Source organism: Anopheles darlingi, chromosome 3, assembly GCF_943734745.1.
Source record: "Anopheles darlingi chromosome 3, idAnoDarlMG_H_01, whole genome shotgun sequence".
Classification (NCBI taxonomy): Eukaryota; Metazoa; Arthropoda; class Insecta; order Diptera; family Culicidae; genus Anopheles; species Anopheles darlingi.
The window spans coordinates 59,281,954-59,309,541 of record NC_064875.1 but is presented as its reverse complement, the minus strand read 5'-3'; the positions used below and the strand labels follow the sequence as shown (position 1 = coordinate 59,309,541).

At 49.8% G+C, this 27,588-nt stretch overlaps 1 protein-coding gene across 6 annotated transcripts in view; it reads right to left on the bottom strand.

Annotated features, from left to right (window-relative positions):
* The window catches only part of LOC125954709 (rap guanine nucleotide exchange factor 4), a 109,355-nt gene that overhangs the window by 38,410 nt on the left and 43,357 nt on the right, over nt 1–27,588 (bottom strand). The window contains exons 1-2 of one of the 6 annotated variants that reach the window (XM_049685219.1): nt 23,092–24,148; nt 12,771–12,811 (exon numbers count right to left, since the gene is read on the bottom strand). The exons of 2 other annotated variants lie outside the window; for them this stretch is intronic. Coding sequence is in view for 2 of the 4 variants with exons in the window: in XM_049685216.1 (XP_049541173.1) it covers nt 7,600–7,683 (84 nt within the window). In the remaining 2 variants the exon portion in view is untranslated. Of the gene's footprint in view, nt 1–658; nt 1,077–7,442; nt 7,463–7,599; nt 7,952–12,770; nt 12,812–23,091; nt 24,149–27,588 lie in introns of those variants that run through there. 3 more of the 6 variants (XM_049685217.1, XM_049685216.1, XM_049685218.1) reach the window with 3 other exon arrangements.

Sequence of the window (27,588 nt, the reverse complement as noted above, 5' to 3'; positions counted from 1 at the left end):
CCCCCCTTCTCCCACTGAACCATCCAATCCATCGTAAACGCTACGCCCAAAGTCAGTTTGCCGCCGGCAGCAATCGTTCGTTTGCCTTCAATTTGTTAGCTTCGATTTCGAGTTTGGACCAAACCTGCAGCAGCCGCGGCGTTTCTCCTGGTATCTGGTGTGTGTGTGTGTGTTTATCTGCATACCATTCGAAACCAGATGCGAGAATCTCAGGACAAGTCGAGATCAGATTGAGGTTAGCCCCCCGTGTGGTCACGGGGCTTGCGAAACTGTTGCATTCGTTCCAAGCAGGCGAGACGAATTTAGAAAGTTCGGCGCACAATCCACACACACACACACAACCAGCGAGCCGACCTGTGGCGCAATTTGTTTCATTCAACTGTAAAACAATTTCCATTTCCGTGCAGTGCCGCCTGACAAAGTGTGTCTGACAAGTGGTTTTCGTTCCGCTGCGCCAGTAATGCTGGTGACCCAGACCGGCAGAAAAAGATGGCCGAAAATCAATCACAATTCTTCGGAGCTTCCTGCGACGACGATCCCGTCGGATGCTAAAATGTTCCCGCCACCTCCCTCCCCAAAAAAACCCACAGATTCGCGGCTAAAACGCGCGAAGGGCCCGGAGTGGCGGATCGCAGTGGGAACAGGGAATGGAATTTACCTTATTACGCCGACGCCGGCTCGATGTGACGCTGTACCGTCGGTGTCGCCGGTTCCACATCCTTCACTTTACGGCACGACACGATGAGAAATGATTTCGCTTTCCCACCTCAAGCGAAGGACCTCAACGCCGCCAATGGTGACTGTGGTGGGATATTGTGATGTGACAGTTTCGGTACCGTGGTAGCCGCCGGCCGAGGGGGACAGTTTCGTTCAATTGCTTCACTTCCTCACGTCCTTGGCTTGGTGTGTGCCAAGATGTCCAATATACTTTCATTAGGTGTCACTCATTTTCCGTAATTTACGCACAAAATTGCTTGCTGCTCTTCACTTCTTCGCGTTCACGCTCTTACTCGACGATCGACGATAGTAAGCATCGTGGGGAGCATCATCAAGGTAGCCTCTGACGATTGTTGCTACTGAGACGTAAAAGGTGTTTTGAAGACAAATTGAAATGCTTCTCTGTGGCCAAAGGTACCGTAGAGCGGTATACCGGATCCGAATTTCCATGATTATTTGAATGTCCTGAGCAGACCAACGGGTGAGCTCACGCCATTGACGTTCGCATTGGTGTTACTATCACCGAAAACGCAACTCTAGCTCAGTATCGTGCAGCAGCACCAGCACCAGCAGCAGCTGGATGTTAGTCCCTGATGTCTGTCCCAACAGGTCCCAACAAACCAGCTGCTTCGTTCTCAGCAAACCCCCTCGCGGCGTGGCGCGTCCCGTCGATGCCAGCCAACCAACCAGCACCAGCACGGATGCGAATTGGCCGTAAAAAAGGTTGGGGTAGATTGTGTGCGCTCCATTGTCACGTACTACGGGCCACGGGTACCGGGGGATCGATGTCTGCAAACGGCGCGACGGGCACCGTAGACTCTGTCGCGAGATAACGATCGAAGCGGAAAGCATATCATTGATGGTACAATGTGGTTATCACCACACACCACAATACCGAGGTCGACTGGCGCGACTGGTTGTTTGCTGTGTGAAGGAATGTCTTCCGCAAACGTGTTCTGACGCGCCGACAATTGAGAATATGTTGGTGCTGCTGCTGGTGCCTTATCCAATTGTTATGGTTTGGCAGAGCATTGCCTCTAGAAGATGTTGTCACTATGATAAGCGGTCCGAGATGGTTCGGGATGGCGCTTTAGAGGATTTTCCGGAACCAACAAGAAACAACTATGGTACGGTGGACCATTCACTTCGCTAGTCGCAAACCGACAGTTTTAAAACTTTTTTTTGATGTCCAAGTGTTTTAAGGAAGTGAAGTGTAGCCAGCTGGCGCGATAAGTCTGGATAGTACCAGTGAGATAAAGACTGTCGCAGGATCCAGGACGATTTCTGGTGACACACCAAGGTAAGAATACCGGCATTCTTGAGCAAGCAGGAAAATTCTTCCAGAACACTCACCACCTTCCCTCGGTTTTCCCGGGAACATCAAAAGTGTCAGTCACTCACCATCTTGATGCCCCCCGGGGGGAGCGAGAAGGCTGACTTTGTCCTGGAGGCCCAAAAGGTGTTCAAAACTTCTCAGTCTTCAGTTGTTCGCCGTGGATCCCTCGAGACAGATAAGAAAACCCACCAAGACAAAAAAATAACCAGCGACGAAAAAGGGAGGCAAAATCGCGAAATTATCGTTAATGCCAAAGTTGCAGATCCGTTGGCCTCTGGAGCTGTCGATCAGTTAAAAACTTCAACGACTCCCCGCTCTCCTCGGGGCACCCGATCCAGGGGGGGGGGGGGGGGGGGTGACGGGAGAGGATATCCTCTTCCGGCCATCCACCCAGACCGTCTACCGACGGTACACCTTGGCCTGCTCATCATCATCCTGGCGCACCCAAAGGAGCAAGGGAAACCAAACCTCCTTCCTTCTTGCGTCCAAAAGATGGCACAGGATGGATTCTTTGCACCAAGAACTTCTTTGCTTAACCCACCGGGGGCACCATTTTGTTTCAGGATCTTCCGCTCCGTTCCTTTTTGTATAATTTTCTTCCGTTTCTTTTTTTTTTCGCTTGGGCTGTTTTTGTTTTTCACCCAGCCTACGTCGATGACGCGAGCTTTCTTGCTCATATCCGCGAGTCCGCACGCACACACACACACACACGGTGTGCGGCGTGCGGCGTGTGCGGCAGGTCGTTAATCTTGTTGAAAGCCAAAGCCGCGCAAAAGAAGCAACATTTGGCAAGCGCCACCCCCAGGAACCGGGGTCGCCACCGCCAGCCGGCTCTTTCAAATGTTATCAAAAGTTGAAATATTTGTTATTTTCTTACGTCTTTCCTTTGGATTTCCCGTTTCGTGGCCATTGTGGCGGGCGCAAATGAGAGGTAGAGGCAGAGCGCACCACACACTCCTTGGCGCACAGTTTTAAACGGTTCCAGAAAAGAGGAACCATGTTGAAAGGGAAAAGAGGCTGAGCCGAGCCTCGAGGGAGAGTTTCTCATTTTCGCAACAGCAAAAAAAAAACACCCGAGATATCTTCCCCCCAGGAAAATACCTTTTGGAAGGATCTGTTGAAGTTTTCAACGTGACTTTTGGGAGAGGAAGGCAAATTCCGGCGGTGAGACAACCACTGGCGGTGGTGTGCGATGTCATCGTCATCATCGCCTGAAGGTTCGAAGAGCGAAGAGTTGTCACCGAGGAATTAAGACCAAAGCGATGCTCGAAAGGCCCTTCAAATTAAGTACACGGGGATTAGCGTTCCCGGTGTGCGCGCTCTCGATGAGGTTAATGGCAGTTTGAACGAGTATTGGCAAAAAATCAGCACCAGATAGGCGAATGGCGAACAATTGATGCTCCAACTTCGGGGAATATTTTCTTCATTAAAAGCAGCACTCGCGCAACAGTCTTCTCTTTCGTTTCCGAACTTTTTCCTGTCTTCCCGATCCCCCGAACCCCATTTGTAATTCGAGCGAACGGTTAACTGAAAACGCTTGTTGTTAACCTTTTTTGAGAATTGCAAAAAAAAACAGAAGAAGCCAAGGAAAAGGAGTTGACCCTCGCGAGTGCCTCGACTTAACCTTTGCCACCGGCTGTTGTTTTCACCAACCCGAGGGAAGCCAACCCGGAGCCAGTCTGGACAAAGCTGTAACGTTCTTTTTCTTCAGTTTCCTAGAACCCGGTATTCAGAGCCATGGAATGTTAATTTACCAGTTGGTGAACACAAATGAGAAAAAGGCCAGTGAGTTCATCACAGCCTCGCAGACGCAGACAGACATTCCATTCATCCATCGTGAAACTCTGTAGCTGCTTGTGATAACGATAATGTTGCAGTTGGAGCAACTGCAGCGAGAAACATGAAATACCACGGAATGAAGGCATTTTGTACTTTGTGTTGATGAGTTGGGTGGAATGCTGCCAAAAGAAAGGGGAGAGGGGGGGGATTAGCAGATTCCTCAAAGTACTAAGACAAGACTGTGGGACAGTAAGCAAGCCGTCTTAAGCATTGATAAGCATCCGCTGCGGAGGCGTTCATCGGGATCGGCAGTCTCGCGAAGTGTTAATCCCCCCCGTGAAGCCGTTTCTTATGCTCATCTATTGTTTGGCTGGTGCTGTTGTGCCCCTCGAGTGCCCCTTCAAAAGGTGGTGGTCTTTCCAGGAGGTGAGTATCGTATGACGTGACCGGCCCGTTCCCGGAAACGGCGCAACACCGCATAATAGCCGCACTGAGCACTGCATTGCAGTGATGGAATTGAATTCGAGGGAAGGAGGAAAGGACTCAGATGGAATCGAGTGAATTCACACGGAACGCAGCATTAATCCGCCTCTCTCTGGCGAGGAAGATGCTAATACCTGTGGGAGCGAACGCTCTGATTAATTTGCACTCGTCTGCCGGTGGCTCTGGTGGCTGGAAAATAAGGATGGATGACACTCGGCATCCGCGACACCACACGCTTCAAGCTTCCTCGTCGTAAAGGACGACGGACACGCTCCGGGAGGAAGAAGTACTAGTGGCCATTTCAAGCGTCAAAGTAATGAACGGTTCCGTCCGTCCATGACGTCCGCACGGCTTAAGAAAGGACAGTTTCTTCTCAGTCTTTCTCGCTCGTCGTCGCATCCGATCTGAAAGCGACTCTTCAGCGAGGGCTTAAAAGGGAGAACGAGAAAGTTGAAGAGAGATAGAGAGAGAGTAGCGTAGGGAGCGAAAGTGACCTATGGTGGGAGTCACTTAGCTCCAAATGGAACCATAAAACGCGAAGATCTACATAAAACGGCATTATGTCACCGTCAAGCGTCGACAGGGCGTCAGAAGGTAGCATTATATTGATGTTATGCTCCTTGTCTTTAGCTCTCGCTCGTTCTCTCTCTCTCTCTTTATCCGGTGTGTCCGCTGTTGGCTCCGTTGCGCTCTCATTGGACACACCGCCGGGGTGTGCTAGGTGTGCCAGCGAGCAACGTTCAACCAACCAAAGCGAGCACACTTCAGCTCGCGAGCACTCCAAGATCCAGAAGATTATGGAACTGTGCGGGACGAAAGCGGAGCCACCGTTTTCAATCAACCGGTGTAATCCGAGCACATGAAGCATGTCAGGAGGTTCATGAACTTGCCGGCATGCTACGGACTCCGCAGAGCGCCAGAGGCCAGAGCGCCGAAAACCAATCTCCTACCTCAGTGGCCTCCGGGAGGCGATAAGTAGACCGAACGCAACGGTTGCAAGAGGCAATCCGTTACATAGATTCACATCGGCGGTGTCATGTTAGCCAGAGTTAATCCATGAACCTTAAGCCCTTCTAGGAAGCCCTCGGAAGAAGATGCTCTCTAACTGTTGCACCGCATCAAAATCGGTTACACCGCGGTCCCAGGCCCAGCTAGAGATCGTCTGTCCAGCAAACCGGAACATCCAGGAACATCCGGTACTCCATTTACATCCACCCAACACACCCGATCCCCTTTCGAGTGGGATCGAGTTTCCTCTTCCAGGTGAGCCGTGATGCACTTCTGGAGCAAAAAGCTTCACGCTGGCCCTTCTGGCTTGCGATGGAGCAGCTTGCACAGACGTGAAAGCGCCCTCTGCACCTGAAGCGATAAGATCCCGGTCTCCTGCTGCTGTGTGGCAGATTTGTTTTAGGAGGAAAATTGAAGAATCCCACATCAAGTTAACCTCAGGGTCCTGGTACAACGCAACGCGGTACGGAATGTACCCTTTTTCGGGGAACAACAGGGGAACTCCAGGGAACAGGATCTCGATTTCTCTCTCCCGCTGTGGTATAAAGGACAAAATTGATGGCCATCATAATGGTCAACCATTCATTACCTTTATGGGAGGTCTGGTTCTGGTCAGTCCGACCGAGACACTGGACTAGTTTCGGTTCTACGGGGAAACCATAAAACAACGTAAGCAACAGCCGGTGTTGTACCGGGTGGTGTTGCTACTACCCGGGCACGGTGTAGTGACCGTATGAAGGGCGGCAGCACAATTCGTGGAAAAAGTTTCCAGTCCATGAAACCCAACCCACAGCACAGGTTGGGCACAGCTTGCGGTTATCTCCGGGGAACTCATCCGGTGGTGATGGTGGTGGTTGTGGTGGTGGGAGAAAGTCCTGAAGCTCATCATCAAATTCCTGGGCAGCAGCAGCAGTAGCAGCAGCAGCAGAAGGAAAATTGTTTCATCGGTTTCGGTCGCTTCGTCCTGTCTGCCGTGCTGGAACGGAAGCGATAGGAGACACACACACACATAGGCAGACAAGCTTTATCCATAAAACACTCGCCAGATATGCGCCTGGTGGGCGCTGCTCCCGGTGGATCGTGAAATTGAAAATTTAACTCCATCGAACGGGAACGTCAGGCTTTATCCGTATTTTTCTTCACCATCGGCACGGTGGTGCCCTTTTTGTGGCCGAGCCAATAACGCAATTTATGGCATATATAGAGGTTCGAGTGCCGGAAGCAGTCATTGGTCTATCGTAAAGTACAGTATTATTTCTGGCAAAGGTGAAGTACTCTCTTCCCGTAAAAAGTTGCCCAGTTTGAAACAGGCATCCAGCAGCTAAAGATGGGCTATTGTCAATTACAAAATCATTTTGCATCGCGACCTTTTGTGACATTCATCCCCTAGGCAGGAGAGACAGAACCCTTTCATACCAGACACGGGAACAAGCACTGTAGCGTGTGTCTTTATTAAAACATCTCTTCATTGCTTTCAACCTGCCGCTGTGTTCAAGGTATGGGGACCCGACCTTCATTAACCATCCGGCACCTCCAGCGCTAGGCTGCTGTAGCGGTTGACTTAGTATACCGGTGCCGTGTCGCATCCGGCCCCAGCCAGATGGCTCAACAGACCGCGGGTGCGCTAACTGCAACCGGAGCTGAAACACCCCCTCAAGCCTTTGTCGAGCGACCGACCGAGCAAGTAATTAGCACCATTTGTTGTTGGCTCACGTAAACGCGTCGCACCACTTTTCAGCACACCTCATGCGCACGTGTGTGTGTGTTTCTGATAAACGCGTTTGTCGCGTACCAACCAACCGCGCGCGTAGTAGGCTACCTTTGACACACGCCAGCATCAGAACAACGGAGCCAGCGCGGATCAACAACACATCCGGAGATGGAACAAAAACGAACCCGCGGTACCCGATGGCACGGCTGTCACACACGCAAACGGTAATAGTGGAATGCAAATGGCGATGTCAGCGAACCAATTCCGCCCTTAACCTTCTGACTGTTGATTTTTTTTTTGTTCGTTTTAGGGGAATGGCGCGCGAGTGGTGGTGTGCCAGCAAATCACCAAAGGGTCACTTGGATCGCACACGAAAGCAGGAGCAACAACAGCAAAAAACAAACGCACACAAAGTAAGCCATCACTGTGTTTTCTCGGTGCTCGACGGTTTGACACTTTAACCATCCATCACTGAGGAGCAGCAGCAGCAGCGGCAGCGGCAGATGCTGTCATGGCGCAATTATGCTAGCGAAACGAAAGTGTCCACATTCACTACGACACATACTTTTGCTCGAGACCAGACGGAAAGACGTGCGCGCACAAAAAAGAGAGAGAATGAGAGAGCGAAAGAGAGAAAGAGCAACAGCATAACAGCTGCTGCAGCCCGGCCGAACGAGACGCGGTTGACACAGTGACTGACTCGTAGGCTCTCGATGGCATCGTGTTATCAATCGTTTCGTCTTTTCTAACAGCTGCTGCTGGTGCTGCTGCTGCTGCCACTGCTACGACACCAACACACGGCGATGCACGGCGGCATGGTGAGTCGTTCCAGCTATAGGTGACACTAGCACGCGTATGGAGTCCGCGTAAAAGCGACCCACCGTGAAGCGAGTGTTGTCATAACGCCTGCTGGCTTCGTATGGCGCCACCCATTGGCCGCTAGGGGACCGGCATTTGGTCGCGTTTTGATTGGAATCGCAAGACAGATTAGGGCAAGTTATGCAGGAGTGTGGTGCACACTCAAGGAGCGCGATAACACGCGCCGGAGCTTATGGCCTCGAGAGGCGTTAATATGTGAAGGCCTCTCACCGCAACATTTAATAATTGAATGTTACGCGCTAGTGTGTTACGATGACGGGAGTGCATCGTTTAATACCTCTCGCCAGTGAAAGTGCCAGGAATAAACGCATCGATAATGGGGGACACCGAATTAAATTCAATTTTTGTATTGTATAACTTAACCTTACATCCTCCTGTTCAGCCATTAATGATTGTTCCACCCCGTTAATACGCTACTTACAATACGTACGTAACCAGCATCCAACCAGCATTGGGCATCCATTTTCAAAAAGTGCCACGCGTAACATACTAATTAGCACGAGCATCTCGCACACACACGCATACACTGCGTAACCGGAACGACGTCGAAACAGTGGCCCTCGACCAACGCTCGACATGCACCACAAGGTGACGTACAATGGCGAACCAACGGATTTCGACAGCCACGGACGGATTTCGGTTTCAACAAAACCGAGCGAGAATGCATAAACGCAACGCTGGGGAATGCGCAACTCGCTATGTGCGCGAATACTTAATTATCCATTATTCATGAGGATACACACCACCACGGAGGCGGACATATTGGTACGAGCGAGCGAAAATTGAATGCCAGCATACAATGAATTGGGCAGCACCGGCGTGCGTGTGTGTGTATGCAACCGGAGCCATGATCCCACAAACATGATTATGTGCCTGTGGCAGAGCAGATAATCGACATGAGTCATACTTATCTCCTATTCACATGGTCCCCACCCCCGGGGGGGATGGAGCAAATTTGTCAAAACAAGATGACAACCACACCGCCTCCTACGGACATCACCCAACGTGAGAGAGCTTTTTGTGCTTCATCATCCTTCGTATACGCTGGAGTATCGTCGAAGCGGGCAGACGACAACCCACAGAACTGGTCATCATAAACACACACACACTCACACGCGGTCTGTCACACGGTAATAACACCGTAAAGACAGCATCCTTCAGATCCTATCAAAGCATGGCGTATCATTTATCCGATAATAATAGATGTATTATGTTTTTTTGGGGCGGGTTGGCATAAACAATGGGGAGGGTTTGTACTTTTTCCTCTTTTTTTCCGAGGTGGTTTGTCTTCCTCCTCACCCCCCGGATACATCTCCTTTTTTTGTGCGACCTATTGCTGCTGGTACTGTGTCAGGTGACACGATGAAGCGAATGAATGGATTGACGTAAAGCTTTCCGCATTGGACCTGCGCTGCGAGTGACGATGGTTGTTGGTTTTTGGCGGCGTATCTAAGCAGATTACCTGAATGACGGACAAGGCCATACAGGAAGGGACATAGGAAAGGACAAAAAGGCACAGGCATGATCCGAAATTGCTTTCTCCGGGAGGTTTGGGATTACTCGTGTAGACGTGCCTTTCCGGTCATTCACAGTGATGTCTTTGGGCGTATTTTTCGATTTTTTTTGTATTGCGGAAAGTTTAGTACTGACATCAAGTTCTCACTGAAGTTGAACTCACTAAATGGTCAGCTCTTCTCACAACCTCCAGAAGAATCCCAGGAATCCCTAAGCGACTTCGCAACCCTCATGTGGTCATACCCACAATACCCTTTAATGAGGGCTTGAAAAGGACCTTCCACCTCCTACATCCCCGTTGCATTGCAGGAGAAGATAGACTCTCTATCTCTTTGTCGAAAGATTATTACTGCCGGCAGACGCATTCATTATGAGTTTGCGTTGCACTTGACAAACCGTCTGGTCTGTCTGCGAGAGGAGTGTACGGCGTCGAGTCCTGACTCGTTGCGTTTACCACTGTACCTGACAGAACGGACGATGAGGACGAGAAGGAGCAGGATGATGGTTGTTTTCGCTGCTCGAATGCTCCTATTTGCTATCGACTCGGTGCTCCTGCTGCTGCTGCTGCCGTTGTCCAGGAATCTTGACAATTCAACCGGGAACAAACAGCACCTCCGGAAGCACACCGGCATAATGGGGATATGGACTCCGGACACAACGACTGCACTCACCATCATGTTTCGATTAAACGGTCAGCCGAGCGCACACCGGCCAGTACAAATCATCTACTGCCTACCCTGGGTTTACACTGGTGCTGCTTTTGCATATTGCATGCGTCTGAGCGAATGGTTTGGTACATACGAGGGCGCCTAAGCAAACAGGGAGCACAACGACAACAATGGCCCGAGCACCAGAAACTAACCATAGGATATGTGTTGCGGCGCTGCATCGATGAACCGATCCGTGCAAACGACCGAACGAACGAAAGGGCACCTGTGGCACCAGTAGTCTGTCCATTTTACTCTTGCTACTTGCTGGATCGAAGTGTTGAGTCCGGTAGATCCGGGAGTCAAAGCGTGATGAAGTGTCCAGACAGTGCCAGTGATATACTTACACTACCACGACCATTCCTTTGTCTGCTGACTTTGTGCATAACTCAGGCATACCATCGTGCAATACCATCAGTCCCAAGGATGGAGTTCGTGGATTAAGGATTGTGTTCGTTCGAGCACAAGCAAAAGGTCCGCACGGGACCGGATGCAGGAGCGTGCTCTTTCTGGTAGAAACTGATCCAGGAAGGAATCACCACACCAACGGAAACATATAGCATAATTCCGGTCATAATTTGCTGATCTGAAAGATGCAGATGCATACATGAAGCGTTGGCATTTTCACAATGGAAATGATGATCTTTGGATTTAGAAATAATCGAAATCATCTTTCGACTCCTTTGGTGAGACACGTGATTGAATGTTGCTGGATCAGCGTTTCGTTTAAGTGTCTGCCTATCTCAGTCGGTGCAACGCAAGTGGCAAAACATGAGGATCGATGTAAGGCGTGCACTTGAATTAATGAGAATCATTTCGAGCTGGCCTGTTGCTGCCCGGGGCGTCTTTACGGTTCTTAGAACGTTTCAAATCAACATCGAGAGCAGAAGTGTGCCACAGACCACTAGCGTGTGTGTGTGTGCACCATGGCAAGCCAGCATTTCCGGTTCCACCCCTTGCTGGTGCTGCCATTGAGCATAAACGTTTAATATCCGGCTTTAGTCCAACCGGTATAACATCCGGTCTGTGCCGAGAACCGTAAAACCGGGTTTGTGTGTGTGTGTTTGTGTGCGTTTATCACAATGCGGTGGTACTATGCAAATAAATGCATCGACTGCTAACCGATTTTTTTAGATTTTCTGCTCCAATAGAGTTTCGGGGATCACATAATTATCACAACATAACACAGCAACAACACCTCAGGTGGAACATAAACACAAAACACCGAACCACCGAACCGCAGCATAACCGGTAATGGGTTTCCGATGCTGCTGCTGCTGCTGATGATGATGATGATGGACACCTTCAGAGGGCTCACGATCGCGGGCAGCACGCGCTTATAGTCGCACCCCAATCGGAAGCAATAAATTACTTTCCACCGGGAGGGCGTGTGGCGAGTGGTCCGGTTGTTCCCGACCAGTCCCAGGTCAGCGGCGCCGAACCGGAGAGATGAATTATTGATCGACACACCCCGACGCCCCGGACTGGACTGGACCGACGGACCGACCGACACCGATTCTTGTGGCTCGGAATCACGGTTTACCGGAAACTGTGATAATAATCGTAACGCTGCAAGGGGTCGGAGTGTTATGTCAGCACAAACAGCGGGTGGGGGCACCTCATGAGATGCTCACACCAGTGGACGCAGTCCAAGACCACCATCTTTGCCAAGAAAGTATCCGCGAAAACCAACGTCGGATCGTTCTTGTCCAACGGGATGTCAGCAGAGTGCTGAGTTCCGTCCGGTAGACCCTTCCACACACATACGCTGGCACATGGAGGCTGGCACATGGAGGGCACCATGACTTCCCCCCCCCCCCACCCCCCCCGGGCGGTGCTGCTGACACTTGATGATGGTGATCGGCACTGGATCAACAAGTAGCTCTTTCGATCCATCTTGACAGGGTAATTGGCTCCGGACTGAGGACTACTCCTATGTTTGCTATGTTTGCTAACTGGCATCCATCGCTGCTCCCTCACAAGGTCTACGAAGGTTCGCTGCTCGTTAGTCTCCAAACAACCAACCAACGCACAGACACACCAACAATCACGCGCAAAAGGCTGCGGAAACGGAAATGGTTTGGCTAATCCAACGGAATGCCTCACTGCCCTTGTTGACTTCCCGTGGTCCGCGACGGCCAAGTTGGCTCCGAAACCGGGCCTCCCCGTTGCTTGCGTAGATAAATAATTAACGAAAAGAGCGCGCGCGCGCACGTATTGTGGTGCCAACGAACGGAGCAACCACCAATCAAAGGGACCAATCCAATGTCCGATGAACGGAAGCCAGCAGCAGGAGCCCGAACGGGACAACCCCAAGACGATCAGCCAACCGCAACTCACTAATTAGCCTGTGCAGATTTGGCCCCGAGGAAAGTAAAGTGAAAGTCCAGTCGAAGGGAAGGTTCTGGTCACAACAATCTCTTGGCGGTGACGACGACGCATCTTGTCGAAAAGGTCATTCGCGAGCATGCTGCTGCTCGGTGTCCGTCGATAACGGTTTGAGGGCTTGGGGTGGAGTGGATGGGTCGTCGTTGATTCGACGATTCGAGTGAGGGGGTCTGTGATTTGATGCGATGATAAGATTGGAGAGATGCGCGCCCCAAGAAAGACAACGTTTTTCATTTCTGTTACTTACGATACGGGACCCAAAAATGTCACTGTCGACTAGTGTATTACCTGGAATGGAAGAGAGAGAAAGAGAGAGAAAGGAGAAAGATTGGTATCAGTATCTCATGTTTGTGGATGTTGGTGGCGATGTAATCGTAATAGTGAGTTGCGTTCGACATCAACAAAAAACTAATGTTTTCAAAATTTGATTTCTTTTTACCGTTCGCACGCATCAATCGCGACAGAAATGGCGTTATCGTGATCCCTTCCTCAAACCATTAGTGGAAAAAGAAATTGTTATCACCGCTGTTGGCACGGTTCGGGATGCTTATGCCCCCCTTCCCCGGGACCATTAACGCGACACTCTGCCGATCATCAAATTGGGAAAGGAAATTGCTTCCCTCAACTGAACTGCGTTAATTTGCGGGGAACTTTTTTTTTGTTTTGCAAAACCAACCAATCCGCGAACCATTTCTACTTAAACCAACCATTTATCAGTTTTGCGATGCTTTCACTCTATCAATGCGCGAGCGCGCGTCGCACACACTGCATTGCATTGAAGTCACCGCACCGCGCGAAAAACGCGGGAAGGTAAACGAACTCGTGGGTAATCGCGTCCCCTCGCCTTTCGTTTCTAATGCACTTCCGCCGGGCAGGGTGACGGAAGATGGCGAGAAGAAAAGCCGTGGGAGCTCCGCATTGGCTCCGGTGATTGGCTAAAGCTACGAGCGAAGGGGCTAATTACGAACAATCGGTGAACAACACCTTCTCCTCATCTCCCTCATCTTCGGTCGCATCATATCCGCGTCGTACGGCGGTGCGTTCGTTGGTTTTTACGCCCAGAAAAGGTCAACGAAAAAATAAACACTAACAATTGGCCGCCGTTTGATGGCGAAGAGACCGGGCGCGCCCGCAGCACGACGCGGTTTTCTCCGAAAATTCCGAAAGCAAACGCTAGGTGGGATGATGTTGGGTGCGCGCTAAAAATCCATCGCGAAAGCACGCAAAACCCATAAACGCGTCGCTCGATGCGATGTTTTGATGTTCGAGTCGGGCCGGTGGTTAGGTCATTGCCATGGCGTCGTGCCACCATCCTTCCACCTACGCGCCCGCCCCCACGAACCTAATTGCTTTCGAAATGGCATGATTTGTGCAGAGGCAGAGGCAGAGAGAGAGAGAGAGAGCGAAGAGCGCACACGCTTTGCTGCAGAGACAAATTATCACATCGATGACGAGACGCCAACGGTGGAGTTAGGATGGTCGACGGTGGGAATGCTCTCTCTCTCTCGCGTATCATAAAACAATCATAACCGCCCACTTTGAGCCATCGCCGCCGGTGTGCCTACCGCAACAACGACAACGCGGAATGATTGCGGAACTCGGAACGTCTCGAGAGGCGCTGACGAGGGCATGCGAGAAGACGATGAGCCGGCGAAGAAGGTAGCAAAAGACACGGATAGAAATGATTGCTTTTCAGAGCAGTACACGGAGCAGAGCATAATGTTTTGGAATGGTTATACTCGCGCAACATTATGCTGTCGTTATCATTGCCGCTACTGCGTTTATGCGCTTTTCAGATGCAGGTAGGCAGAAAATTTGTTGCAATTTTCGCTGCAACAAAAAGGGGTTTGCAATGATGTCGCGGGCACGAAGTGAAGATGAATGCGCCAAGTCCATGCAGCGTGCACACCATTTTCATGGCGTCTTGCGCCAGATAAGTGCAATTATAAGTGGAGGAGAATTTCTTTAAAAAGCTCCACATAATGTTGCGTTCTATTTCAATGCTCCACGTTCGTCTACTTACGGCTCGTTTGGTTGTGAAGAAGTGTGGGTTCGCTGTCATCACTCAGATCATGTCGCCGTATGACGTTTATGCTAAGGACGCAAGGAAGCTTCTTTATGCGAACCAAACTGTCAAAGGGTGGCTCAACAAAACCGTAAATAATGTAGCTCCCGGTTGCAGTGTGTAGATGGTACCGAAATGTCCTTCAACTGCAACTGCAACGAGCGAAGAAAATGATGCTGCATCCCACTTTTATAGCGAGCAGCAATCGACAATCAACAAAAGCTTCTCGACACAACAACAGTGCACGGCGCCACCAGGCATCACTTCAGTGAATCGTTTATCTTAGTAGCTCGGAGGTAACCATCGCTTGAGTGTAGTCACAGGCGACGGCAGCGGTGGCGTCGTCAACAACAACGCTGGTTGACAGCATGAAGGCCTCGCACTCTGTAAACCAACCATTACACCATTGGTGATGCTTAGCAGGCTTAGCGGCAACAAGGGGATAGATGAACAGAGCCAGTGGCTGCTGGAACGGTAAGTAGCAGCCGTCGTGTTGGTGCAACGGCGTGATGCGACAAAGCAGAAGAAAGCGGCCAGAATAAACAAAAATGTCGGCGCGCGATGGATGGGAAAAGCGTTTGCAGCTCCATCACGACAAATTGCTTTTCAACCGAACCGAGCGAAAACCATGCCCTCCTCCTCCTCCCGCCCACAAAAACACTCATTTGTTAATGTTGTTTTGGTTCGTCTGCTGCTCTAGCTTGGTCGCATTTTTTGGTAAGGATGCTTCCACGATACTTTCTGTTGACGGCGCATTTTCCTTGCAAGGAGGTGGTGGGAAAATGTTTATCTGTACCAATTTACGCTTCCGGGTATATGGGTTAGGTTAATCAAAAAAGGCAAATTAAGACATGATAGCTTTTTTTATTCAGCTGGTAAAATTTAACGAACGAATTTCAGAATAGATTTTGCCAATTTTCTGGGATCTACGTCTTCAAAGAAGGTGTGGAATTTTTGAGAGCATTATTGAGAAAAGAGGGAACAGGTAATATTGTCAATTCTGTTCAAAATATTGAAATCAAATTTTATTTGAATCAGGATAGTGGTTACAGCATTATAACCATGAATTGTGAACCAAACGTGTCTTTCAAACGATTACAAAAGATAACCATACTATATTGACTTCTGGAACTATAAAAAGCCATATGAGATAGCAAAAGAGTTACTTATTATATCCCAAAATGCTTTATTTAAAACAATTATTAATTGCCATTGAAATGAAAAAAAAGCCACCAAACTTTTTTTTAATAACATCGGAATTAATCCATGGGACAATCTCTTAATTACAGTGCAGATGGCCATAAAACTCAATAAATCTGCGCCGCCAGCTACCATAGAACGCCCTGGAGTACTGGAACCAACAAACCATCGATGGTCTTTTGTCCAAAGCAACGAAAGGGCCACCATTGTTCACGATTCGATTGTTTTTTGTCCCCGAAAAAAAACCCAAAAACCATGTCTGCCAAACTGACATTTCACATTCTGGACCGACTATCCACCGGGAGTAGCCACGCCAGTAATGCCCGTCAAAAAGCCATTCCCGTCCACTATCCCGGGTTCTATATTTAGGCGAATGATCAATCGATCCATTACCGTGCGCGCACGTGTGCATGTGTGTCCTCTCCATGTGTGGTTCGCGGCGAGATTAATCAACAACATACAGCTTCCACTAACCACCTGTCGTCAACCACCAGCATCACCGGTGGTGGCTACCTTCCACCGAACCGAACACCACTCCGATGGTTCCGCTCCGGGGGGGTGGTTTGTCGTCAACTCCCGTAGCCCGCGGATCCGCGCGACGCAAATGCAATTTTCCCGCCATTCGTGTCCTTGAAACTGTGAACACACCGTGGAGCTGGACCAGCGGATGGCCGAATGGTCAGAAGGCTAGACCCGACCCGAGGGATTTGGTTTACCGCGACAAACATACTGGCGGTTGTCCACGGCTCTGGACAGAGAGAACGAGAGAGGGGTGGTCAGTTGAGCATACAAATCCCGCACCCGCAACCAATACCACTACGAAAAGGTGGCTTTTCGTGGGACGACAGGGAGAAAGAGAGGGTGGGAGTGGACCCTCTGACCACCTTACCTTCCTTCTCCTCTTCACCGACCTGTCTCTTTTACGCGCAAAACCAATCAATAAAGCTCAGCAAGAGACGAACACCGAGGGAGAGCGATGTGGGGGGAACAAAGTTTTACCAACAAATTAAGCACGTTTCAGGTCGGAAAAGCGATACTTTTCCATGGGCAGGGGCTAGGGTCAGTGTAAAGGAACGGACGGGCGGAGCTGAGAGGAGGAGGACGAGGTGGCGGTTTGATGGAACCCACAATGTCGCGCCCGTGCCTGTCAGCGACGCCATTTACACGTTCCCGTGCGCTGCTTTTTAGCGAACGATGGCGGACGGTATATTGTTGCGACGGAACCATCAACGGAGGTTGACAGTGTGTGTGTGTGGTTTGGCTATGTTAATGCTTTGGCCGCAACCAGGATAAGTCACTGTAAATGCCCGCCCGATGGTTGGCTTTAAAAGGATATTCGGAAAAGAGAGAACAGGGAAGACTATTTGCATGTTTAGTGGCTTTAATCATCGCGACGGAAGGTTTGGATAATAAATTCCAAATCGATCGCCGGACTGCGGTCTGCGGAATGGTTTCCGTGATTCATTTCCCTTTGGGTGCAGAATATTTAATCGGAAAATTGAAGCTGAACTTCTTGTCCGGAAATGGCACTACTGTAAGCAGCGCAATCAATCATTTAGGATTCTGCCATAAAGTAATGTTACAAAAAATCTTGCTGATCGTTTAAAGCAGATGCGTCTTAAAGTTGTCCTAAGGTACTGCCTAAATAGACAAAAGCACATTCTCTTGGAAGTGCTCCTCTTCCAGGAGTCTCTTCCAAAGGAGAAGGATACTGACGGAGAGGTTTTCCATAAAGGGATTCTCGAAATTCTCCTCTAGATTAATTATTCCGCGTATATATTTTTGTACTTTATTCCTGTTATTAATTCGCCATTTAATTCTCAAGATAATTTGATGGAACTGGATTGAACATAGATTGTAGGTTACATAATTTTATGCATAATGTTAAATCAAAGATGGCTGTTTGTTGTGTTTTGTGGACTCCATTAGACAAACATTCAAGTGCATTATTCTACAAGCAGTGTGTAATGTCAATAATGATTTTGCTAAAGTATTTCGATATTTCTACAAACATTTTATCCAAATGTACTTAAAACCATAGTAACATGCTAGATTCTATTCGAGTAAATACACATTCGATCTACTACAATTCCTATTTCAATCCCAATAGTAAGCCAAAGAGGATCAAAACCAAAATGTAGCATTGCATTCCCGTTGATGCACGATGCCACAAACATTTTCACGGAATCGAACACAGTAGCGCTCTCTCTCTTTCAGTAAGCGCGCTTCGAAACTCAATCCGCCAAATACCAAAGCCGTGAAACCCGTGGGAACATGATGCAGCTGGTTGGTCGCTGCCAACACCTCGCTCACACCTGACTGGTGCCACGATCGATCCCAGAGGGATGCACATCGGTGCATAAATTGGCACCTTTCGCTCGGATGCGTCCCGTGACAGGTTTCCGGGTCCGGTAACACACTCGCTGATGTCGGGGCGGTTGGGCACTTCTGGCAAGGGAACAAAACAAACTAAGCTATCGCAAGGTGCGAGTATGTGAGAACAGTTAGTTCAACAGTAAATACAGCATAATCGCTTCCTCGGTTCGGTGAGTGAGTTTGTCGAGTGTTTTGGGAATTGTTATTCCCGACAGGCTGGTATGCAGCAGGACTGAATTGTTGTGCGTATTGATTTATTATGTTTCAGCTATAGACATCGAAATTTTTGAATCATTTTTCATGTTTCCAAACCCAATCTCTAATGCTAATCCTAGCGCTTCTGACCTAATATCTCGAATCTATAATTTTATAACAAGGCGGTGAAGTATTTTAAATTATAACAGATTCCGCTAGACTGACCGAATACTGGATAAAGACGCATTAGACAAGAGGTTATAGAAATTAATACGCCTCAAAATGAATAAATTCAATTGCTCCAAATCCACTCGGCTGCCTCGGAGGCTATTCAACCCCCAACTCTTCCTGTATCAACATTGAATTTCAAATATTCCAACAAAACCCCCCCAAAAATGGCAGATGACGAGAATGGAGTCATTCGACTGACTGGTTAATGCCACCCACGGATGACGGACCACGAGCAATTTGCTACCGAGAGCAAATACGTATAGCGTAGTGCCGCAACCGCAAAAATCGCGCCCCCTATAGTGATCGGTTGGTTTCATTTGAAGAAGAGAAACACTTCTGCAGCGAACGGTTCGGCGGAGGTCAGTGCAGAGCATCATCGGTCGGCATCATTTCTTTGCCATTTTTATGACAACTTGAAGGAAACTGTTACCTAGGGAACGGTTTAAATCACGAACACAGCTCACAACAGACAGAGTGAGAGAGAGCGAGAAATAGAGAGGAAGAGCGTGTCTCGAGCAAATCACATTCGCAAATGGGTCTTGCGTGTTCTCCTAACCTCCCACCAGTGGGGGGCGGTGGAAACGGGGCCGGGTCCGGGAGTTGGACAATTATGAATTCTTTCACGGTTCATGTTGCTTCCCGCTGCTCCATCGTTCTTCATGGGGTGTGCTCTAGTTTTGACGGTTTTCCTCTCCAGACAAAATAAAACCACACGGCACTGCACACTGCGGAGCACTTTTCACATTGTAGGCAAGGCCTGCGTTGATTCGAAATTAGCGCTGGCGCTAAATAATTCATCGCCAAACGCGCGCCTACTGCTACTGAACTTTGGCCGACACAGACTCCAGGCCTCCAGTCATCATCACTTGTTCGGGCGGAGAAGCTGCACCCGCACACAGAAGCCAAAACTGTGCGAAAACAGAATGCCAGTCAGCCAGCACTGCACTACACGACACTACATTGTCCAACGCTAGAGAAGCGGCATAATTGTGGACTGTTAGAAGCGAAGAAACACGGAGAGAGAAATGCGAAAATGAGGGAACGCCGTGGCGGCAACCGGAAGTACCATCACCACCGAGCCCAGTGCCGCGTGACAGACGACGACGCACCAGATACCGCTATGTTTATGAGCGTTTATGAGCGGCATCAGCGACGGCACCCCGGCCTGGAGAGCCGGACGCTCGATCCGCACGTCAAGAGTGGTCGAGAAGAGGCGCCTCGCATCAGCCTCCCACTGGCAGCTTGTTATCGTTTGCGTGACCGACAGCACTCTCTGCGGGGGGTAGGATGCTACAGCTATCGCACTGGGTTCTTGGTTTGCATTCGGAAGTACTACTAGTAATAAGAGAGGCGTAGACGGAGAGATAAAAAGAGAGAGAGACACCACAACGCACCTTCTTCCTACGCTGGAGATGTACATCTTTTGCCTTTTTCTGCAGCTGCTTCCATGGTTTGGGGGCACGATTAATTAGATTTATTTCTAACAACCCTTGCCAACCGCCGATAACGCCTAACTGTACCTCTCTCGCGGTGAGCGTGAAAAGAGCGGAAGCTTGGAAGCTTTTTCCCAGGCCCCCGGGTTCAAACATTGGCATCATCATCGTCGTTGTCGTCGTCGTCGTCGTCGTCGGTTCTTCCTCAAGCTACCCACCACCACCACCGCCAGCAGCAGCAGCAGCAGCAGGTGCGTATCTTGATTGATGGGAGTTTAACACCCAACGACAGGCGTCGTTTAGATATGCCGCGCCCTAGATATGCTGCGTCGCACAAACAAAAACATTCAAAGGTCGCCATTAGCGGAACCCCCCGCGAGTGGAGACATATGCACAGTATACGCATCTAGAGGGCGCCTGCTGTGGTGGTTCTTGGAGGGTAAAGATTTATTGTTAAATTAAAACGCATTTTTAATTCTCTGCCGCACTTTTAGGGACCGAGAGCGATTGGTATCGGTGCTTAAGTTAGTGAAGTGTTAGTTAGTCGGACCCGATCATTAGACGGGTAGCATTAACAGCTCATTAGCTTGCTGCAAAAGCCCTCAATACGCGTAAAAAGATGTCGCAAGTCATGCTTGTGCTGTGCTGTGTGTGTATGCAATTGATCTTGACTATAACCTTGTCGCCGTCGTCAATGCATGAAGGTGTGCCTGCTGCCTTGGTGCGCGCCTCATTAAACTGTGTTTGTCCGGTCGATTTAATTTCAACCTGGCGCGAACAACCACAACAACTACTACTACCCCCTTGACCAGTACACAACCATATTGTGTCATGCAAATTACCACCAAGCGCACCCCCGATGGCTGTCAATATTGATGACGAGACGGAACGATGAGTCGGATGTTTAAAGCCGGCAGGCATTATTGACTTTAGTACCACCGGGGTTTTACCTTCGGTTTAATGACGGTTTGATGCCGTTGAGTTCGTTCATTATCGGAGGAATCGGTTTTTGGTGGATTTTTATGGTTGATTAGAACCGCTTGTGAACCGCTGCAAGTGGAACCGAGTGGTTGTTGTCCTCCAGCAAGCTTCTGTTACCGCCGAGCAAGTAGCGAAGGTTAGCAGCCAATACCAACCAACACACGAATCCGAATTTACGGTTTCACTTTCGTGTCCGTCCGTCGAAAAACAATCCAGTACAGTAAATGTCACCCTGTTCCCGTTTGTTGTCGGCTTACGGTGTGTGTTACGCGGTGTTCATGCGGTGGTGGAAAGGTGTGGTGAGGGATTAACCCAAAACATACGCCCACCATACGCACGCGGGTGTAGGAGATGTGAAACCGCCTTCCGATCCAATCCGTTCCGATCGGGGGTGTTGGGCGCCAAATTTGGAGCTGGTCAGTTTCACCAACCTGACGACCTGCTGGTACTGGTGGGCGCACCCGCTAGGCCTAGCGCTTCAGCCTTTAAGGCCGCCACCCCCGGCATGATGCTTTTTTGGGGGGGGATTTATAGGGAAGCTAGTAGATCTGCTGCCACTGAGTGGAGCTTACGGCTTGTCCAACCGTTTAGTGGCCAGTTTTTGGCAAGTAAATGGCTCGACGTCCTCGATGGTCAAGCGCTGCCTACACACACACACACCAGCCCTCTCCATGCGTGAAGATAGTGTTTTCGAAGCGTTTGAGCTCAGAGTCGTGGCGTCTTGTGGCGCCGGAAGAGAAGGGAGAAGACCCGTGGCCACACACAAAAATAATGGTAGTGCCCCCCCCTAATCGTTGCGATGGAATTGATCCAGTAATTGATGTGCCAGCTTTGGAGCGCTAGCGGACAAGCGCCAAATGCTGATGTAATATTTGGCTGGTGAGTACCGCGTGTTATGGTTAAGGCCATATAATCCTCCATCAATGTGCGTCTTTGACAGATTTTCTTGGGATGCTAAAAAAAACAGAGCACGATCACCATCATCAGGAGGTTATTCTCACGATCACACACTCATGGGCGGGGTGATGACAATCTGGGGATCAATTTGGCATCATGCAGCGTTGCACAGCTGGTTTTTGAATTGTCTGCCTTCGCTCTGGACAAAGGACAGTTCCAAATGGTATATGTCATTAGCACACCAAATAAACATAAACCTCGCTCTCATTTCAGACCCGATGGCCGATGCCAGTGGAGGTAATTCAAATGTAATTGCCGGCGACACAACACCATCAATGCACACAATGCGACACACACACTCTCTCTCTCTCTCGTGTGCGTGCGCGGATTAACAAACAATCGACAAAGCTTGGACTCTCGGTTCGCGGTGCTATAAGCCAGTAGCCACAGCGGCAGCGGCACGTACCGGAAAAAAGTGGTGAAACTTGACCCAATTCGGCGTCCCACAGCATTGCAATCGATCGCCATCGCCGCCATAGCGATCAAGCGTGAAAGTGAATTTTCTGCAAAACGATAACGTTGCCGAGCTGTGTGAAGCCAAGGGCCAAGCTCCTGGTTTGGGGGCCATGACGCGGACGCGTGCCCTTTCGGTGCGGCTTGCGTTAGCTGAAAACCGCGTCAACCTTCGTCGTATCCGTGCATCGTGGCACGCGCACGCCAAGGCAGGCAAGGTCGTCATGCTGCTGTCGCCGTTGCCGTTATTTCAACAAAATGCTCAATTTTCCGCTCTCAACGATCAATCATCAGGGGGGATTGAGGGATTGATCGGTTTCGGTGCCGTTTGACAGCTTCATTTTCAGCAGCCGCGATCGAGGGCGGCCTCGCCAGCTCGATCGGTTCTGGGGGCGCTGAAGCTGGAATAAACAATTGGCCACATTTGTTGCACTGTTTCCACTTCCATTTCATCAATCAATCGAATTGAATTTGATACGGTTCCGCCGCTAGACTCGCCGCTGTCGGTGTATGTTTTGAAAACCAATAGCGATTCGATTCGGGCGGCATGATCGACTGATCGGTACGCGAAAAAGAAAAAAAACATACAAACAAACTGTTTGTTGCCAATGAATGCATAACGTGTTTTCTCGCGCTAAAGGACGTGGCCGCTTAGAAGGATGCCTCGGGATACTTACGGACTCGAAAGGTCGTCGCTATGGATCGAAGCTAAGCGCCGGTCAATCCACCGAAAAACCTCCAACACCTCCGCAGTGCGCACCACAAGGGCACTGACTACTACACCACGATGTACCCTTATCTTATCGCACGGACGGATGTTTGCGCCTGCATACACACGGAACGGAACGGAACGAAACGGGTGGCCTATTAGCATACGGCCGGCCCGGTGACACTGAACCTTACTGGGGCCTCTCTCTCTCCTTCTCTCCCTCGCTCTCTGGGGTATATCCGTACGACGCGATATCCGTGGGTTGTTGTCGCTTGCCTTGTAGGCCGAGACCCGATGGTCTCGGTGTCGGTGCTTACGTAAACACTATTTTGCGACCAATAAAAATACACTCCTTCTGCCTCTCTCTGTATCTCACTCTCCTCTCCCTCTCTCTCTCTGTGGGGTTGCGTTTGCCCTTTTTTGCGCCTTTATTACGCGGGTGGTGGGTTTGTTGCTACCGAATATTGCAATAAAACCAAGGTGGCTCCGGCTGCCCGGTGATAAAGTGCCCGTAAGTGACCTTTTTCCCTCCCTTTCTCTCTTTCACAATCGCCGTGAATTATCTGGATAGCCTAGACCAAACTGCCAGTGCGTGCGTGCGATCGATTTGCTGCTCCCTTCACTTCCGGAATGCTTTAATCACACAAGGCAAACACACACGCAGCACGCGTGAACACGGAATGGAGTGGAAAAGTACGCGAAAAAACATTCACTTCACAATGGACCCTGCGGTGTTCGATTTGTCACCGAAATCTCTCTCCCCCCGAATGATCACAAATCTTTGTTTGAACAACGATATACGCATCAGCCACAACAAATGAGTCGTAGAAGAAGAAGATGATGATGCTGATGCTGACACACGACACTATCTTGCATTAAGACAAACACACACATGAAAAGCACCCTCACAGTTGATGCAATAGCAAGATGCATCACCGGCACCAAAACGAAACCCTTCGAACGGAACAACGCGTCAAATCGAAAGCCCGCGATACCAAACAGCCAAACACGTGCACTCGCTCGGATGCCTACCGGTTGACTGTCGGCGGCGGTGGCCATCGCTGGCTGCCTGGCTGCAGTAAACAGTCGACACCGAGCGCGCGAGATAGAGCAAGAGAGAGAGAGAGCGAACAAGCGGCTTAATGCTATCTGCCGGAGCAAGCAAACGCCGTTGACGACGATCATCACCATCATCATGATCATGATCGTCGCCGGCGCATTAAACCATAAATAAAGCGCCCTGCAGTAGCTTTCCCCACCCCACCGCTGATCGTGCCAAAGCGTGTAATCGCGGTGTGAGCGTCGCATCGAGCTTCGTTAGTGAGCAGCAGCAGCAGCAGCAACAGGGGGGCTCACTCATAGTGAGCGATCGTGCTCACTGCCAGGCCTGCTGATCGAGAGATACGCGATGATCAGCCCCATCGTCGCTTGAGAGATGCCTCGCCAATCGGTGGCCTCCCGATTCCCGATTTGCATCTTACGGTAAGCGTCGTGCTGCGATCGCGACCTACGCAGGCATGCCTTTTTTTAGGGGTTGATCATCGCGAGTGCGTTGGACGGTGATGACGTGATCGGTCGACGAAGTAGGACGACGAAGGAGGTAAAGACGACTCCTGCACCAGCGACTACAAGCGAGCAGAGGCGAGAGAAAGCAAACAAATGTTTCGCTTCCAGAACGTCCAGAGATAAATAGAGTAATTAGAGACCAGCGCGAGCATGTGTGATTGGTGTGGCCAGTTCGCTGGAATCGACGACAAACACACACGCACGCACACACCAGCGGCCAAAGCTACAAACAAACAATCCAATATGGCAAGGTACACCAAGTAACCAAGCACCAAAGTGGCACGTTGTCATCGTCGTCGTGGTCGTACGCAGTTGTCCCGGGCGGTGGTGCTCGAAGCAGCATGCCATAACGTTGTAGCTGCTGCTGCTGCTGCTGTTACTGTTGCATTCACATTCCAGTGTGGCCAGCCAGCCAGCCAGCCAGCCAGTGGCGACATACGAGCCGAGTTTCCTTTTCGTTCGTTCGAGGGGGTTTTTCGCTCGCATTTCGTCGATGGAATTGGAGCTGTTGCATAAATTATCGATTCGATTGGGTGCTGAAGTGCTACTGCTACTGCTGTGGGAGTCACCGAACGCATCCGTAGTGGTGGAAATGGAATGTTGGAGTTTGCTGGAGCTGGTGATCGTTACGGTTAACTAATACGCTACACGTTAATGGATCGTTAATGTCGACAAAACGATGGAGCACACCTCGTAAAATAGATAGCGAACGGAGAACGGACTCGTCTGCCTCTGGTCTCTGATTCTGTAGCTCGCAACTCCCTAGCGATTGTTTATCATAATGGAATTAGACGCACACACCGTTCTACAACCGTTCCATCATCCGTAATTGAGGGTTTGGGTCTCTCGAGCGGGCACACTCTCCGAAGACACCACGCTCACTCACTCACTCATTGCCATGGGGCACCGTGCCGGCCATAATTAATAGCTAGCTAACGCTAGTACGGTGCTCTCGCATTCGCGGTTCACGTTTATTTGGATTGAATTATCATGCTTACTAAATCCCCTCCCCTACGGTATCATAAAACGATCCATCAATTTGCACACCTTCGCTGTCGGCATGATGCCTCTGCCTTCGGAGATAATACCGTATCAAATCGGCATCAACAATCACAACACATCATTCGCGCGTAAGACACTGACTAGCACTGACAGACAGAAAATGAATTAATTAATACAATTCGCGCTCCCGGTTCATCACAATCCTTGCGCCTCGAGGTGCTGCTGCTGCTGCTTTTGCGAATCTCAGCATCAACATAATCATCTGAGTCAACAATTATCCAGCTAGAGCAAGGAACAAACACAGAGGGGGGCCGCGAACGCCCCCTACAGCTAATGCCAATGCGTTATTCATGATCATCAACGTGTTTTGCGACGAAGCGAACACACGCGTGACGGTGAAGGTGTATTGGCATTTGCTTAAACCGTCGGCGAACCCAACTGCAATGTTGGTTCCCTTTTTGTGCTGGAAGCGTTCTTCCATTATTCATACACGGACCGATGGTAGGAATCGCCGAGGCTCAGCCGGTAAAGTCACTCAGTCGAGAGATGAAGATGAGCATATGTCGGTAGGAAGAAGCATTACATTTTCATTTCCTATTATCCACACAAACGAACGCCCAGAGAGCAGCAGAGGCCCATGTATTGCTTCTAGGAACAGCGCACTCATCAGCAACATGAACAGTAACAGCATCAAATCAGCATAACGTTGCCGGCAATTGATGCCACCACCAAACACTAATCATCGTTGGGCCATTTTGTCGGCAGGAATGGCTGCTGCTGCAGCACCCGGCAAACCATCGACAGGAGCATCGGGAGGCGCCGGTGTACCAGGAGCATAATGTACCGTTGATTACTTAATAGGAATGAATTAATTTCATAATTGAATTTATATCAACACAAACATCAGCGTCACTGGCACAACAGGGCAACCGTCGCCGTTTGCGTTGCCAACAGCGAACATCTCATCGTCCTAACGGACCGCTGCTTTGGTCGTTGCGCGCGCGCTCGCCAAGTGATAATGGGTTGGAGGTTGGTCAAGGATATTAGCCACGAACCGTTCCGTTCCGTTCCGTTCGTCGGTCCTAGACAAGCCATCCGTGTTCCATCTACTAACCATTTCTGTTCATTACGCTCCAGCATTAGATTCCAGCGGTCCATTGTACCGGTACAATGGCGGAAAACGGTAGCACCATTACCACCCCCCTGCCTCAAGACAAAAAAGGTGTTGAAAAAGGCGTACCATAGCGTGCCGTACCTCATCCGGTCCGTGGTAGGGATAGCAATTGGATTTCGGACCCTGTAAATTACAAAACCCCGAGCGCGCCTGTCTGGCCTCGATCATCGGCGTACACTCGCGAGCTGTTGCGGTTGCAGCTCGTACACTCTTTCCTAAAGTATGGAGAATTGCGTTGCACTTTGCGTGATCCGCGCCTCGCTGGAGCAATATTATAAATATCGGTTACAACAGCTTTGGGTACGACGCGCCGTGTGCCGACAGTCAGTTCACCAAACGGGTGTTTATGTTAGTGTTGTGCGGTTGCGCGAGTCTCAACTCATTTTCAACTCGACGTCGACACGTCGAATATGGTACTGTCGGTAACAGGAAAGGCAAGTCAGAGAGCAAGTCGAACTAGTGCATGGACTTGCCATGTTGATCGTTACGATCGTGTTCGTTACGAAATGCGGGTAATTTTTTGCGCTTCTTCAGTGAGTTTACATAACGAATTCTTGAACATGACGGCAGGATTCACGAGAAAAGTCATTTAACATCAACTATTTGCGAATAACTCATTAACGGAGAGAATCTTGAAAGTATCTTTCTGAAAGTACAGCCGCCTTCTGTGACTTGCATATTTTCGCATATTTTTTTCCACACAATCACGATGCTTCTTGCTAT